Source organism: Rhododendron vialii, chromosome 7a (assembly GCF_030253575.1).
Source record: "Rhododendron vialii isolate Sample 1 chromosome 7a, ASM3025357v1".
NCBI lineage: Eukaryota > Viridiplantae > Streptophyta > Magnoliopsida > Ericales > Ericaceae > Rhododendron > Rhododendron vialii.
Genome location: NC_080563.1, coordinates 220,780 through 238,148, shown reverse-complemented (window position 1 = coordinate 238,148; position 17,369 = coordinate 220,780). Strand labels below are relative to the sequence as shown.

General features: G+C 38.6%; 2 protein-coding genes across 3 annotated transcripts; both read left to right on the top strand.

Moving 5' to 3' along the window:
* Positions 1-1,349: 1,349 nt before the first annotated feature.
* LOC131334846 (ubiquitin-ribosomal protein eL40 fusion protein) lies at positions 1,350-5,473 on the top strand. Of its 2 annotated transcripts, XM_058370140.1 has the most exons (5): positions 1,350-1,601; positions 1,745-1,831; positions 1,956-2,058; positions 5,124-5,190; positions 5,284-5,473. In XM_058370140.1, the coding sequence occupies exons 1-5, from the start codon at positions 1,499-1,501 to the stop codon at positions 5,308-5,310; spliced, it is 387 nt and encodes a 128-aa protein (XP_058226123.1). In that variant the 5' UTR covers positions 1,350-1,498; the 3' UTR covers positions 5,311-5,473. The 2 variants fall into 2 exon arrangements, with proteins under 2 accessions (XP_058226123.1, XP_058226122.1); XM_058370139.1 differs by having other exon boundaries at positions 1,389-1,601; positions 5,124-5,473.
* Positions 5,474-10,095: 4,622 nt separating this feature from the next.
* On the top strand, positions 10,096-16,529 carry LOC131334843 (rho GTPase-activating protein 5-like). The gene is made up of 5 exons (XM_058370135.1): positions 10,096-11,060; positions 13,766-13,886; positions 13,975-14,094; positions 15,077-15,307; positions 15,731-16,529. Exons 1-5 carry the CDS (start codon positions 10,552-10,554, stop codon positions 16,073-16,075), a joined length of 1,326 nt encoding a protein of 441 aa, XP_058226118.1. The 5' UTR covers positions 10,096-10,551; the 3' UTR covers positions 16,076-16,529.
* Positions 16,530-17,369: the final 840 nt, after the last annotated feature.

Sequence of the window (17,369 nt, the reverse complement as noted above, 5' to 3'; positions counted from 1 at the left end):
ATAATATTAAAATAAAAGCTGAGTGGGTTTGTGAAAAATCAGCTCCATCCGATATGTATAAGTGTTTGATCCAATTTTCTCATTTTTCATCCAATCTATCCATTATTTTTTTCCGATTTTTCAAAAATGGGAAGATTTAATCAAGCACTTAGCTGATTTTTCACGGGCCCACTCGTTGTTTTTTAAAATTATTGAACGGGTCGAATCATCTGTGCAGGGCCCAGAGTGAGCCCCGCGTACCGTCAGTGGCCATGGTCGGTATCCATAGAGTTTTCAAATAGGAAAAGGAATGTTGGCTTTAATTTCGGTGATCTCAGTGGCTTTGATTTTGGTTTTGGTTTTGTACAAAGGTTATATATGATTTTGGTTTTCATTTGAATAATGTCTTAATGAGAGTAATTTATGGAGAGAGAGAGAGCTTAATTCTTTTGATTCAACGGTTATAACCTTATCACTTAGTAAGATTGAACGGCCGTAGATGCATGTGGGCTTCAGTAGGAATTTAGCTAGGCAAAGTTTCCATCCTAGGCGCAGCTGATCGAATTGTGGGCTCTATCAGATGGGTTAAAATTAGCTTGGGATCGGATCACCAAATATGCACACCATCCTTTATTTCCTATGATGATTTGCGATTTTTGTTGGAGAAATCACCCATATTAATTATTCCGGAAAGCGAATAGATGTGCATATACTCTTTCTCTATCAAGCCTGGGTGATAGCTCCGGCTTAATTAGTTATCTTTAATTCTTGTCTCTATTTTCTAGAATTTCAATTCCATGAAAATGTTGTAGTTTATGCAACGTCCTTTCCCAAAAGGAAAAAAAAAAAAGGGGGTTATATCTTCGGCCAATCTTCTTGTTATCTAGTTTAGTTATCTTGGGTCCGGCAAAGCCTGGAGTGTTGGCCCAATGAGTAAGTAGTAAATCCCCAGCATAGCCCATACATCCCTCTGACAAAATAAACAAAACAAAAAAAGCCTACTACTGCTCCAGTAGTTTTCATACTGACGGCCTGTTTGCAGGGATTATGATATTCCCTCCTAATACGTGGACCCGTGTATATTGTGTGGTTTGAAAAGTTCAAAATTAGGGTGGATATCTTAATATCCCGCTCCATAATCCCTCCTAATACCCCTGAGGCGGGCTTACACATGGCTAGGGGTGGGAGCCGGCTATGTGTAATCCCCGCTTATAATACATCATCTCTCTTCCATTCAACTACAAAACAATTTTATCCCTTTATTTTATTTTTATACCTCATCCAAAGCAATGTATTATTTAATCCTCCTATCACAACAATGTGGACTCATCCTTCTTACATAATACCTCTACTATTCAATCCTCCTCCTTATGAGTAATACCTCCAAAACCTAATACCTCGTCCAAACAAACTGAGTCCAAAACTAAAACCCTCTCTCCCTCGCGGTGCATTTCAAAGAAAGAAACATTTCCTCCAAGGAGTAGTACTGCTACCATCGGCAAGCGCCGCCAAGAGAGAGATGCAGATCTTCGTGAAAACCCTAACTGGGAAGACAATCACCCTCGAGGTCGAATCGAGTGATACTATTGACAATGTCAAGGCTAAGATTCAAGACAAAGAAGGTACTCCTACTACTTTTTATTACTACTCTTGTTTGGAATTCTATTATCTTATTTGCGTCTCTATCTAGGGTTTTTTTTTTTATCCGTCTGTCTGTCTGTCTACTGAATCTATAATCGATAAATATAGTTATATATATTGTCAGGTATTCCACCGGACCAGCAGCGACTGATTTTCGCCGGAAAACAGCTTGAAGATGGCCGTACCCTCGCCGACTACAACATTCAGAAAGGTAACAGAGTATCTAATCTATAATCTATAGTAGGAGTATATTTTATGCATAGTGAGGGAGTGACTTTTGCATCTGTCCTGCTGGATAATTAATTAACGCATTTAATCGTAAATTCATGTATTAGAGTCGACTCTGCATCTGGTTCTGAGGCTTCGAGGAGGCATTATTGAGCCTTCATTGATGGCCTTGGCTCGAAAGTACAACCAGGATAAGATGATTTGCCGCAAGTAAGTTTCAATTTGAAGAACCTCTACTTTGTGATCTGTTCTCCATTCTGATTTGATTGTACGGCTCTTATTTCTATTTTGATTAAAATTGTTAGTAAGAATTATTTTACTCTTGTATTCTCAATTTCCTCAAGTAGTCGTGGTAGCTGGAGTTTTGAGATAATTAGATTCAATTGTAAATGCTAAAGACTGTTTGACCAAGGTTAGAATGACAGGAGTCATGACCCTTATACCGTGCTTGATGTCTTACCTATGGATTTACTTAACTGTACATTGACCAGGACACTGCCGCCTAACGTTTATGGGGGCCTAACGTTTATGGGGATCAAATGTTATGCCAAGCGCAATGTTTTAAAAGTCGCTAGGTGCTAGTCGGGCGGTTGGTCATATTAGTTAGTAATCGGCGATTAATTGTTAGTCGGACCTAATCGGATAGGCCCCGCCAGTGGTTAATTGGCAATTAATTCCTTGTTTTAGAACACTGGCCAAGTGTTAATTTTCGCTTATTGATAGCAAGTTTTTTGCACGAGTTTTAGGGAAAAATGAATGGATAGTTTACACCACAATGAGTTCCTATTAATCGGCACTACACATACCATCTAGAATAGTTATGCAATGAACTAGACATAAGGAGAGAAGATGGAGGCACACGGCTGGGATTTCCTTCATTATTATTTTTAATCTTTGATAGGGCTACACTTCCCGCACAATTCTAATATGAAAACCTTTCACACCATATCACCCTTTCTGGTTAAAATGTGAAACAACGATGTATTGTTACCTCTTAAATCTCTTTTGAGATATCAATAATGATTTCTAAAATACCCCTATCTCATGAGTTGCACAAATGAATTTCGGTCTTGGACGAGATAGTCATTTTTCACCAGACATGGACAAAAAAATAAGCGAGTACTTGGAGTGCATGTCCCCCTAAGAACTATATATATCACCCTTTCTGGTTAAAATGTGAAACAACGATGTATTATTACCTCTTAAATCTCTTTTGAGATATCAATAATGATTTCTGAAATACCCCTATCTCATGAGTTGCACAAATGAATTTCGGTCTTGGACGAGATAGTCATTTTTCACCAGACATGGACTAAAAAATAAGCGAGTACTTGGAGTGCATGTCCCCCTAAGAACAATACACACACACACACACACACACACACACACACACACACACACACATATATATATATATATATATATATATATATATAGTTTGGATCCTATAAGGGATCCCGCACGGGCTTACCGTGCGGGACTCCCCTTTTTCGATCGAATTGTGACGATCCGAGCCGTTCAAAGTGATCAGAACGTGATTTTTTAAGGGTACCCGCGAGAAATCAGCAAAAAAAATGATCGGGAAGGGCTTGATCCGAACAGTTTTTTATTGAACGGTTCACTAAAAAACTGCTCAGATCAAGCCCTTCCCGATCATTTTTTTTGCTGATTTCTCGCGGGCACCCTTAAAATCACATTCTAAACACATTAAGCGGCTCGGATCGTCGCAATTCGATCGGAAAAGGGAAGTCCCACACGGTAAGCCCGTGCAAGATCCCTCATTGGAAATTTCCTATATATATATATATATATATATACTCATTTCTCTTCTCTCCCTCTAAATCAGTATACTCCCTAGTTTCTCTTCCCTCCCTTATATCAATTTACTCTATCTCATTTCTCTGTGAAGGTTGTGCTCTTGTAAATGAAGAGCTTGCTAATCTCTTTTTCTCCTCCTTTCACCCATGGGGGGGGGGGGGGGGGGGGGGGGGGTGGGTTTAGAGTGCAAGTGTTGTGACCTAGTAGCACAGGTGAGAGGAGGAGAAAAGATATAACAAGCTCTTCATTTACGAGAGCACAACGTTCAAAGAGAAATGAGATGGAGTAAACTGATATAAAGGGAGAGAAGAGAAATGAAAGCGAGAAAGGGGAAAGGGTGGGCTGAATGGGGGTTCCTTCTATGGGGTGCTAAGTTTTGTGCCATTTAGAGAGAGCCCAATCTCCTTGCAGCCACTAAGCCTTTATTTAAGCAAAAGTAAGACAACTTTATTTTGACTGGGAAACACCAATAAATGAAACAAGCTCAACTTTGGTTGGGTTTGTCTAAAATTACTCAAAGTGTGCTCTTCTTCTTTTTTAATGAAATTTTGTTAAATTCGCATCATATTTTTGAAATTAATTATTTGATTAGGCTGATTCATTTCCAGCTGCCCAACTTTGGTTGAAAATTCAGTTCAAAAAAAAAAAAAACTTTGGTTGAAAATTGAGATAGATATGAAGCACATCATCTCCTTGATCTTTTGTTGTGTGATAGTTTTGTATTTTGTTATGTTTCGTGACAAGTAGTTGCCAACCCCAACCAAGACAGATAAGAAAATGCAGTGCTTCATAAGCAACGTTAGGGTTTATAAACTTCGTGCTAGTGCTTCATAAGCACTTCAGGGTTTATTACTTCATATTATGGAGCCAAATTTGCTGGTCGACAAACTCTTTTTGGACAAAGCTTGGTGTAATTATCCTCCAATTGTTTGCTGTATTGACTTCGATATGACGTGGTAGTTAACCTCAGTGACTTTTCCCCCTCCCTTTTTTAGGTGATTCCCTGTTGAGCGTCATATTCAACTTCTGGTGTGCTATGTAATGTTCCTTTTCAGTGAAAGATAAATGTACAGCACTCATGGGTTACACAGTTGCCACCAGATTCGTTGTTTGGAACTTTCTTCTTTATTTATTGAGCTCAATTGTTTGTCTGGACCCGAAGTTCCTGAAGTACAATGAATATGTTAGTGCACGCCTTGTTGGACTTCAATAGGTGTTTTGAAGACCCTAAAATTTTATTTCTTGTTAAGTTAATGATGATGGATTGGGTATTTAAAGCCTCACTTCTGTATTTGTTAATGATGATGGATTAGGTATTCAAAACCTCACTTCTGTATTTTCATGATCTGAAACTAAACATAGTGTTTCTGTGTGTGACCTTGAATGTAGTTGCTACTACATTAGGTTATGTGGGTACATTCTGTCTCAGATTTGTGTGGTTATTTCATTTGTTTCAGGTGCTATGCTCGCCTGCATCCACGTGCTGTTAACTGCAGGAAGAAAAAGTGTGGTCACAGCAACCAGGTGCTTTTCTTTTTTACTTCATTTTTCTTCATCGATCACTCCTTTCTTGTTGAACTTGCCTGCTTAGTCAGTACTATTGGTTTTTAAATGCAGTTGAGGCCGAAGAAGAAGATCAAGTAGAATTAAATTGAAGTTTGTGTCATTTTGCTTAAGTTTGATGTCCTGTGACAGTCAGGGTGCTTGTATGGATTTGATGGTTTTGGAAATCATGTCAGCTTGTTGTGGCTACGGACCGTCCCAAATTTTGGCTTGTTTTAATTTGGAGAACCGAAAGAATTACTCATTTGTCTCTTTTCAAATTTATTTTTGGTATGTTAAGCATTTCTTTTAACACAGAAAAAAAAAAATCAAACAATGAATGCGAGGATATACGTTGAAAACCCTAAAAGGGAAAAAAACCACGGGAAGAATTAAAACACTATACTCAATGTGTAGTGACAAGCAATCTTACCTTACGATTTGAATCCTCACAATCGAGCCTAAGTTGTACTTGCCGAATTCACGTTCACCACACCTAGTGTTTTGACCGCTGTTACTTCTATTTGCCAACCGAAATCCACTGAAGAACTTTGTATTGCCTAGGAATCTCCTTAGGACTTATCTGAAACTTGGAGTTGATGAAATAACTCTTGAAGATCTGTTAACACTCACTGATACATAAATCGTATTCCCTCCGTCCCTTATTTATAGTCCAATATTCCATTTTGGGTCGTCCTTTAATAAGTGTCCATGTTGTAAAATTAGTGCGTAAAAGTTGGTACATTGTCTATTTTGTTTCTAAAAGTAGTTTTCATTTTGAAAAGTTAGTGAGTAAAAGTGTAATGATGATAGGTAAATAGAGAAAGTAGATAAAAAAGTTGATGTGAAGGTATAATGATGATGTTTTTTTAATAAGTTGAAATTACGAAACAGGAGACTTAAAAATGGACGGAGGGAGTATCTCCAAGCACAATCGTAGAAACACTCTAATAACCCTAGACCATGTTTCTAGGTCCATAGGGAGAGGGAGAATGGCGCTTCACTTGAATCTGACCTAACTGATTGATATTTATAGAGTTGCTGTAAAACGACGAAAGTTGCCCGAGCCAGTTTAATTTCGCCTGAGCAAAATTGCCGATGAATTTTTCCAGTACACCTCGCTTGATCAGTTGCTTTAGGGTTGCTTGAGCAAGAATAACAACTTCAAATTACTTTAGGGTTGCTTGAGCAAGAATAACAACTTGAAATTACTCCAACGTTTTCTGAAACCGCTTGACTGAAACTACTGCACTCGCAATCATTACATATCAAAGAGATTCATTTCCACAGCCCTAAATAGACTATCTAAAAAAATAAGTACGATAAATTACAACTCAATAACGAAATATAAAGAAATATTGTATGTGTTTTGTTAATGAAATTACCAACACAAAAAGCTCAGCTTGGAAAAATACTAGCTACCCTACCTATACATGCACCATCACTGATACTCGCTTAAAAGGTTGACCAATTTGGTTTCGGTTAAGAAGCCAATTAGTACAGGATTAATAATAATAAGTGGTTTAGTTGAGCCATCACACCACACTACTACTACTAGCTAGTTGAAACATGCATATTTGGAGTTTTTTCCCTGAAATTGGTACGTAGTTGGAGTAGCTTGAACGGAACCCTTTAAACGAACGAAACAGACATATTATTATATCTCCACCGAATATTAAGGTTCCTTGGAAAGAAAATCAAGGAGGGAAAGCAGATTAATTGTCTGTTTTCTTACCTTATTTTTGGGCTGCTAATTTTGTCACTCACTTTTTTGTTAACGCCACTCCCCTGCAAGTGTATTTTTGGTTCAAAAATACACTTGCAGAGAAGTGGCGTTAATAAAAAAGGGAGTGGCAAAATCATTTCCCTTTATTTGGGTCCTTTTCCTCTTTATGCTTTAACTGCAGATTAATTGTCTGTTTCTTTTGCACAAGTAGGTGTTTGTAATGCTTTAACTGCAAGCCATTTTCCAATTCATAATCAATAGATCGTGTTAGGAGTTGCCTTGGTTGGGTGGTTATTAATAAAGTCATAACTTCATCATTAATTTGGTCTCTTAATTGGAGTATAACAAGTGTGTGTGTCAGGGAAAGTTTATAATTGGGACAATTAAGTAAAGTACTACCATTAATCTTCGATACGTAAATACATTCTACACAGAGGGGAGCTCCATGCCATTAGAGCTGCCTGCAAGATGCTGATCAGTTTGGGCCTGAAGGAAGTGGAGGTGGAGTCCGATAGCCAGCAGGCAATCCATCTAAGTGTGTCGGAATTAGTGCCACCATGGGATGTCAGAGTGTTGGTGATGGACATTAGGCATTTTGCAAAAGAAGGAAATCTTCTCTTCAAGTGGGTTCGAAGGGCTGCAAACAGAGTGGCACACGAAGTTGCTTTTTTAGCTTTAAGGAATTCTCTTCCATGTAATTGGATTGTTAATCCTCCCACTTCTCTTGTACCGGTTTTGAAAAAGGATGTTAATGAAAGCCTTTAAGGCGTGTTTTGCGGATAAAAAAAAATACATTCTACACAAGTTATTTAGCTCTACCTAGTTGGTTGAGTACTAAAATATGGAGTATCTATTTTCTAGTTAGCTAGCTACACAAGTTTCTCTTTGCTTATATATAATAATCGACACAATTCCTATATATCTTAGCGCGGTGAAGTATCTGAATAATTAATAAAAAGTTTGTAACCACTAAGCTTACTCAGGCTCCGTTCCGGAAAGGGGAATAAGTACTTATTTTTTAAAAAGGTAATTTCAAGCTCAAAAATTATGTGCTTACTTAAATAATTTTGCTATCAATATGGATTTTGTTTGATAGATCTCGTTGAGATCTTTAATACGGTGCAAAAAAAATTGAAAAATTATTTTTTATTTACATTATTTTTGAGTTTGAAAAATATGAAATAAATATTTATTTTTTAAGAAGGTGTTCTGGAACAGGGCCTCAATCAACTAGTATTGTTTTAGACTTTTAATTAGGACATATTTGAATGGACAAACTAATATTGTTGAAGATTTAATGACATCACATCCTATATCTTTGATATTGGATTGGTCAGCAGAATCTCTTCACTAATTGTCAAATTCAAATGTTAGAAATTAAAGTCACCATAAATTTTAATATACCAACAATGATAGAAATGGTGGGCATATACTATCTCATCGGTTTCTTTCAATGCCTAAATTGTGAAAGAACATTGGCATTCAAATCAGTCCAAAATGAAAAACACACTCGATCTTGGATGCTACATATCTGTTCATTGCAAAAGTGATAGTGATACAAAAATAATCCTAATTAACAAAATAACACAGCTCGTCATGAGTATTTCACGACAAGGTCTATCACCGATACTTAATTTAGCAAATTTTACAACTGGCATATACCCATATGGATAAAAGGCCAGTAATTATTCCATGCGGTTAGAGTATCACGTGACAGTGTCCCAAACTATTCTCTATCACAAATTTGTGTGGACTACACACATTTTGTGATGAAAACCACACAAATGTGTAATGAAGGGTGGGTTGGAGCACCACGTAACGATGCCCGGGAGCATTCAAATAATTTTTCGGTTTGGAGAGACAGAATTATAGGTACATTGATCCCATGTGCCCTCATGTGATGAGCATAATGTGGGGATTGGAAACCAAGTACTCCCGTGACATCGAGACATGTCCTTATCCTTGAGGCAAAAAATACCATATGGTTCCGAAACCCCAATTCCAAAGCATCCTGTAACTGTTCTAACCAGATCGAGCGACTTACCCGTGTGTGTACCCCAGAATTACACTAAAGGTTCTCTGTGTGTGTGTGTCAAAAACACAAGAAAATTAAATTACATACACAGCTGGTGTAAATATTTTTTCCCTTCAAATCAATTAGATTGCACCACATCGTCATGTTCTACTAATTGGAGCCACTGTTTTGACATATGGCGCAATCTAATTAATTTGGAGGAAAAGAATGTTTATACTGCTGGTGTATATAATTTAATCTCAACACACAAAATGAAGTGCATGAATTTGAAAGTTGAAGAATTAAACTACAAAACATTTTATTTCTTTCTCACTTAACAAGAAGGAAAAAACAAATTTCGAATTACCATTTTCCAAAGCAATTTTTTTCTTTCATTTAACTCCAGTACTATTTTTGCTCTGCATATTTTATATTTTTTGAATTACCATTTTCCAAAACAATTTAATACACATTTTTTGTCTTAACGAAACCCCGGCCGGACATGTGATGTAAAGCCAATAATTATTTTGTTCCCTGATGAGGGCCGAGAATTAAATGTTGGAAGCGTAGAGTAGATGGGGAAGCCGTGTTTTAATGGATGGGGATGGGGCATGGGCCTGGCCTGGGCCGGCTTTAGCTCTTTCTATCATCCGTCCGCCGGCGTAACTGTAGGAGTGGAGTAGGAGTTTATTATGACATTATTTTGTGGTGAAATTCACATTATTTCAATCAATAGGAAGATAGATACTGTTCATCTTCTTAAGTGGAGGAGGAACAAAACTCAACTCCTCCGACTCTATTCTTTTGTTTATTGTTCTATTTCAATTGGATAAAAAATTAATTATAATTTTTAATTGATAATATTATTTATATATAATATAGATCTTATATGATAAATCTCAATAAATTTTTTTAAACGATATTTTTAAAATTACTTAAAATCTTATAAACGACAAGATAATCAATTGAAAAATAAAAGGAATTTTTAAAATCACTATGAAACAGATGGAGTATTACACTCTTAAAGTGAGCGAACATGTCAGTGCCACCAAGGCGACAATTGATTAACTTCCAAAAAAACACACACATTCTCCCATTATCTACGCTGTGTCCGCTTACCACCTTAATTAATTAATTAATTAATAATGTAATGTCTTGTGTACTCTTATCAATCTTGTCGTCTCTTCTCTCCTCTCTCCGGCCCCCTCCATTTCACGACCCACCGTCCATCGATTATACTACTCTCCTTCTCTCTCTCTCTCTCTTCTTGTCTCTCCTGTATTGTGCTATGGAATGCTAAACTTGATCTCCACACAAAAAAGTAGGAACATATGTCCCCATCAATTCTCACCACCACCAGGTCCACCACCACCATATCTATGGATATCCCCACTCCCATCTCTCCTAGACCAGAGCAGCAGGTCTCACCAAATCATCATTCATTCATCTCCTCAACAATTCCATCTTTCTCATCATCATTACCCTAATATATTCCCAAATCGATTATTCAATTCCCCTACTCCCTTCCTGGCCGGCTGCTCATTATAATCCGCCCGCTGTAGTAGTACTAGCATTTTACTAGTCAAATTCTCTTCTAACTAACATGACTCGGCTCTTCCGATCCAAGTCTTGCGTAGTCCGCCGCTCCGTGGGTTCGATGTTCAATGTATCTTCTCCGACTCCGTCTCTGTATCTACCCAGAGGCAGCAAAGGCGAAGATGAAGACGAAGACGAAGAAGAAGAAGGCGGCAAAGATGATAATGAAGAAGAAGAAGAGGAGGAGGAGTACCCCGCTGACAGCCCTGTTACGACGCCGTTTATAGGCCCCGAGTATCGGTACAATATTAATAACCATAGGGAAAGGGTAGAGAGTGAGAATGATCATCATCATCATGAGCAGCATCAACCGATACTGGACATTTTGGCGGCGGTGCTGAAAAAGTCTCTGGTGACTTGTACTACTAGTGTGGAGATGGAGGAGGAGGTCATGGATATAGGCTGTCCCACCGATGTCCGCCACGTCTCTCACGTGACCTTCGATCCCTTCAATGGCTTTCTTGGCTTGCCCCTTGATCTCCAGCCCCAGCTCCCTCCCAAGGTTCCTAGCGCCAGGTAACCTTTAATTTCTCTCTCTTTCTTTCTTTTATTTCTTTTTATCTATGTACGATAGTACTAGCCATATGATGGACACACACTCTCTCTCTCTCTCTCTCTCTCTCTCTCTCTCTCTCAGTTTTTATATCTGAATTGACACGATGTAATTACATTTTTAGATTATCGCGCAATGTTGGATCTGTGACATGTATTGAATCTTTTGTTTTCCTGGTTTTGGCTTTTTGCGATCTGCCTGCATGTCTTGTTAGAGCGACTGGAAATCTGAGTGAAAACTCTCAAAACGCCTCTCCAACCCCCTCAACTCAAACTTATAGGATTACCAAATACGGAATTGATTAGAGACTTAGTTCTATGCCCCAATTTTCAACGCCTGGCTTTTGCTCAGCCCCTTGGTGGCAGCTCGTGCCTGCGCCCATGTTGGATCTGATGAGAAGCTTAACTGCCAAGAATGACATGTCTCCGGCGCTCACCGTTGTAGCCTTGAGACTTGCAAACAGTTTGTTTATCAGCGGCGGTTGGCCTTGTCCAGGGAGTTAGGCGCTGGGAAGGATCAATGACCGGTGAAAATGAAGTAAGATTTGATCTTGCAATTTTCTTTAAAAGAATCCGAGTAAACAAGGGTTTGGTACAGGTGTGATTGATATCAAATTGAGCTTTTAGTGGACTTTTTACCTTCTATTTTGAGTCAGAATTTGAATAAATGCTCGAGAGGGCCTTGTCATTAATTTCTATTGAACTACTAAACTAGGTAGTAGTCAATATTTTCTTTCGAACAGACTGGATGTGGATGGGGGTTGCCAAAAGAGGAGGAAATTTAAGAAAACATTGTCTTGTAGATTTCTATTTTTTTGTGCTGGGGCAGATCCACGATAGTCTTGCGTCTTTTGCAAAAATGGGGGCCTTTGTAGAATCATGTAATATGTGGTTGACATCTCAATTAGGTTGGACTGGAGATTCTTGGATTGGGATGTGACCATTGTGGTTATTGATGGATGCCTTGGAAGTATATGCTAGTCACGGTGGCTGGGAAGTTATATGCCTCTTTGGGCCCTCGATTGTATGTAAATAGCTTCAATCCTTTTCTTTATCACGTTCAATTTCTTGAAAAAAGCAATGTTTAAAAGACAAGCAAGGTAAGCAGAGGTTTCTTGCTATTGCGTCAAGAAGGATGTCAATCCTTTGACAAAATGTTTGCCAATACATGGTACGACCCTGCAAAACTACTTCTTTCATGAAACTGGAAGGAGACATGATGTTATGAACCAGTTAAGTAGTTTCAAATGCAGAATGGAGGAAAGATTTTCCTGTTGCTGATCTTCTCTTAGAGCTGATCTTCTTATAAAAAATATTCCTTATTTTCAATGTTCTTTGAAAGTGTTGGTTTGTAAGTTCTAAATTTTGATGTTTTTTTTTTCCACCCCCTACCTGAGAGACATAACACGTGGAGATCCTGAGTCCATGTTGCCGTACATAGCAACAGCTTGATAAACTTATACTGATGGACTGTGATTCTGTTCATCAAAATTGGATTACTTTTCTCTCATCATTCACGTGAACAACTGTTTCAACTTCATGCAAGCAGTTCCTTTTCATAAACATGTTTGTTGAAGTTCTTATTTCTCAAACTGTGCCCATTGATGTATTGTTTTTGAAGAGATGAATAGGTTGAAAAGGGAGTGTTCGTATTTGTATAGTTGTATGCGTAATCGTTATTCAACACTGCGAATGTTATCACAAGTTTGAAAAATTGGAGCCAACTGTCACAGACTCGTGGTTTTGGCCAGCCAAATCGTAAGGTGCCAAAGCATACTGTTGCATGACTTTTTTGCCCTAACCATGATCTTCAAACAGCTGATACTGAAATCATTTTTTTAGACAGGTAAAGAGGCTGGAGATTATTTGTCATGCCAAGAAACTATTGGTCGACTAAATGTTTTTTGGGATCTCCATCACATGTTTTATGCAAACTAACGAACTTTGATATGCATAGTACGTTTTTGAGTGTTTTGACTTAATCATGATAATTACAGTTGTGGCTGTGAAGATAGGGTTTGTCAAGGGAGGAAACTATTTATGTGCATTATGCATTCCCTTGTCATACATGTTTCTTTTCTCTTTCCTTTTTGGTGAATCCTTGTCATTTGTCTTGTTGCTCTACAAATGCTACGATCCATATGATGAGCAGATAATTGCCACTTAACACTACCACTTTGACTCCTGCCCTATACTCAGGAGAGCTAGAATATGGAAAGCCATGTGCTTCTTATCGGGATCTTTTGCATGGTCCTTAAAATATGCAAGATTTTTGCCAGTTTTGTAATTCTGATAGAGTCAGAAGCTCCATGTTACATTCCTGATGTTATTTCGTGTGTGAGCTATTCTAAAGGTGGAAGCAGCTCTATGTGTGTTGTTTTGAGAAGGATAAGAACACGTGTACCCTCTTCCTTCCATCTCCCTACTTGTTTTGTGGACCTTGCACTGGTGTTTGCATTGGCTCATTAAAAGGAATTGCCATGGATGCAGGAAAATTGTTCTGTATTTTTCAACTGTATTTATTGATTTATACAGAAGCCATCATCAGATTCATCCATTTTTAACTTGCATTTATAGGAGTACAACCACGTACATATGTCCCCATTCAAGCTTTCCTAATTTTTTTTTGGAAATTTGGATATTTAATTTTGTTTCCTTCCATTGTCCAGTTTAAGTGTTTTTGGAGTTTCTCCCAACTCAATGCATTGTTCCCATGACCAAAGAGGAAACAGTGTGCCAACGATTCTTCTTATGATGCAAAAGCGTTTGTACTCAGAGAGAGGCCTTGAAGTATGTGTTTCTTAGTACCTAATGGCTACTGAGTTGTTACTTTTAAGCTTGTTCAAACTCTGAGGGATCTTTCATATGTTGCTTGAAGGCAGAAGGAATATTTCGAATAAATGCGGAGAATAGTAAGGAAGAGTATGCTCGGAACCAGCTGAACAAAGGTATTGTGGCACGGGGAATTGATGTTCACTGTTTGGCGGGGTTGATAAAGGTACCTTCGCAAGTTATATCTTAAAAGTTATCAAACTTGCAAAATTGCCCAGGCATCATAAGATGAGAAGTGTTAATGTTCAACATCCTAAGGCAATAAAGGATTTTAAAGTTGTGTATGGGATGTTTAGTTTAAGTTGTTATTAGTTCATCTGGTGGGCTAGGAGGGATGATTTGAAAGATTAGATCCTTATTACTCTCTCCCCTTGAACTTTTGACTACTTATACTCAGAGCTTGCTAGTTGCTTCTTTGCTTTGAAGTTATATATATTTCCTAATCTTGATCCAAAGTAACTGTCTTTTATGCATATTAGAGAGGACATGTAGGGATTGGTAGGATGATAATCATTTGGGGCCCACATGTTTTGTGTGTCTTTGTGTTGGCGAACAGATTAGAACAAAGAGGTTGAGAGGATCGACATCGCAAAGAAGATATGATAAGAAATGCCCTTCATAAGGCATTGAGAGTTAGCTTGTTAAAGTGATCCTTGCGATACCTTGATTCGTTAGATCATGGGTGTAAAAAAAAAAAGATGGCCCCTATACGAGGCTATTATATTTGCATGTTGGTTCTAATTTATTAGCTAAATTGTGCAAGATACATTGTTAGGCCCTTCATAACTGTAAAGCGCTTTTCTCATGTACTTGTTTCTCACTTCAATATTGTATCCACGTCAAAAACTGAGAGTTCTTTTCTGATGTTTGGATCTTGACAATAGAAAATGGGAGAAAGGCCTCAATCCCTTATATAGCCAAAGACTGGACACAAATCTCATGGTACTTTAGAGGAGCGGAATCAAAATAAGTGTTGTAAGGTCACCAGAATTACCTAGTCATGGATTCGGATTTAAGTATTTTGTCTAAGAGTTTCATCTCATATTTTGGTCGCTTAGCAGTACTGTCGGTAAAGAAATGTGATTGGCTTTCTTTTTTCCTTATTATTATTGGATTAGAACTAATGACTGCAATTTTATGTTCTTCAGGCATGGTTCAGAGAACTTCCTGCAGGAGTTCTGGATTCTCTGACCCCAGAACAGGTGATGCACTGCAACTCAGAAGAGGAGTGCACTGAACTAGTAAAATTACTTCCTCCCACTGAAGCTGCACTACTTGATTGGGCCATCAATTTGATGGCAGATGTTGTTCAGTATGAAACCCAGAATAAGATGAATGCCCGCAACATATCTATGGTATTCGCACCCAACATGACCCAGGTGCTTAATATATTCCAGTCTTCAAGTACTTTACCTATATTTAGTTTTGAGGTGTCTTAGTTGTTTTGTATACTGCATTAGGCACTCTATCATGGCTTTCAATAGGTGGAGATCAAAAGAATAATTCCATGCATATATTTGAACTGGCCTTGTAATTCTGTTGTTTATTCCACGGTGCTTCACTGAACTGCAAATCAGGAAAATATTGATGTTTCTCCATTAGGTTGCCTTAAGTAGGAAACCTATGATGATGCGTTGTGATCCCTTGTACCTAGTTTCTGCTGCATTGCGCTTGCTGGTTTATTTGGTTACACCACTTGCATATTTGACATTTCTTTGATTCGATCACCATGGCCATTCTTCACACTTTCAAATTCTTATTATGTCATCTATGTTTCAAGTAACTGTTTACCTGTGATGCAGATGGCAGATCCTTTGACTGCGTTAATTCATGCGGTTCAAGTTATGAACTTCCTGAAGACACTGATTAATAAAACCCTTGGAGAAAGAGAAGAATCAGCTGCACATTCTCATCCATCAAACCTGAGAATGGGCCTGTCACGTGGCCAAACTTCCGATGGTTGTTCCATTGAAGGACATGCTGTTGGTTACCCTTTTAGTAGTACCACTTTAGACAGATTGGAATCCGATGGCATGGAGGAATCTGGAGTTGCCAGAGTAAAAATGATGCCGAAGAGAGGTATGAATCAATTTCAGACAAAAGCTCTGCTGTCATGGGCAAAAGGGGAAATTCGTAAAATGGTATGAGAGGTGAGTTTGAGGTAGTTGAATAATTGAGTGGCTAAGTTTGAAGATAAGTCGGGAAACTTTGATGGAATCCTGTATTCAAGTTGAGCAAGCTAGTTAAGAAGTCTGGAGGCCTTGATCTTGTATAATAGGGGAGGAGGGTGGGGAAGCTTGGGCTTGAGATGTATGCAACTTGGGTTGGCCCAATCCACTAAGTTTTACAATGTTTAGTTCTGTGAAAAACATTCGTCTAGCTTAGATAGATAGATGCCTTATTGTTTGGGTGTAGTCATAGAAATATTTGAAGTTGGGGAAATTTTCTTTTTTTTCCCATGTTTTTACTGAAGGTTTAGATAGATGAACATAGCTGTTGTCCGAGGGTTGTGCCTCACCTTGTATAATTTCTTGTATGATTAATTTGTTGCGCAAATTCATGCACCATCTGAGTAACAGTGCGGTAAGATTTGTTCAAACACATAATGGTGGATTCGTGGGAAAGAAACAATCATTTTGCCATTTTTGAATCAATATCTTCCGTTGACAGAAAATAATCCATCACGATTTTATGATCCGAGCTGTTTATTCATTATACAATGATGGTTACCACCTCTCCTCTCTCTATTTCTCACTCCTCTCCCTCACTCTCCGTGCATGCTAAGTAGCTATCTAAATTTAGCACACATTCAAGAGCATCTCCTACGGCCTCCACAAATCTCCATTTCCGGCAAAATGGCAAGCAAAACCCTTCAAATCTACTCCCAGCAGCCACAGCATCCTCCTCGCCAATTCCTCTCCTGCCTAGTGACTCGCCACGCCGAGCGAGTCACTGTAGCCCTTGCCTTGTTCTCTCTCTCTCCGCCTTCAAAGCCACCAAATTTGACCGTAAATCACTATCGTCGTTCTCTTTGCCCTCACTGTTGTTGGCTCCGGCAAAGGTAAGAACAGTTGCCATCTCCCCCCCCCCCCCCCCCCCCCCTCCTTCTCTGATCTAGCCGTCGTTGGCCGTTGGTTGTGGTTTGTGGGTCTGATTGTGGGTTTTCAATTTTGAGAGAGGTGGTTTTCTGATTTTGTGTGCTTTCCGATTTGAGAGAGAGTTGGGTTTTCAATTTGTGGGTCTGATTGTGTGGGTTTTCGATTTGAGAGAGAGAGAAGTTATTGGTTTGATTTGTTGGACATCTTCCGTCGTCGACCAGTTCCATTTCTGGTTGAGAAGAATGGCTAGGCCTAGTTGAGAAGAATGCCTAGGCTATTGGGGAGGGGTTTTACTCCGTATTTGGTGGCTAGCTAAGTTAGAAAAAAACACTTTTCCTAGGCA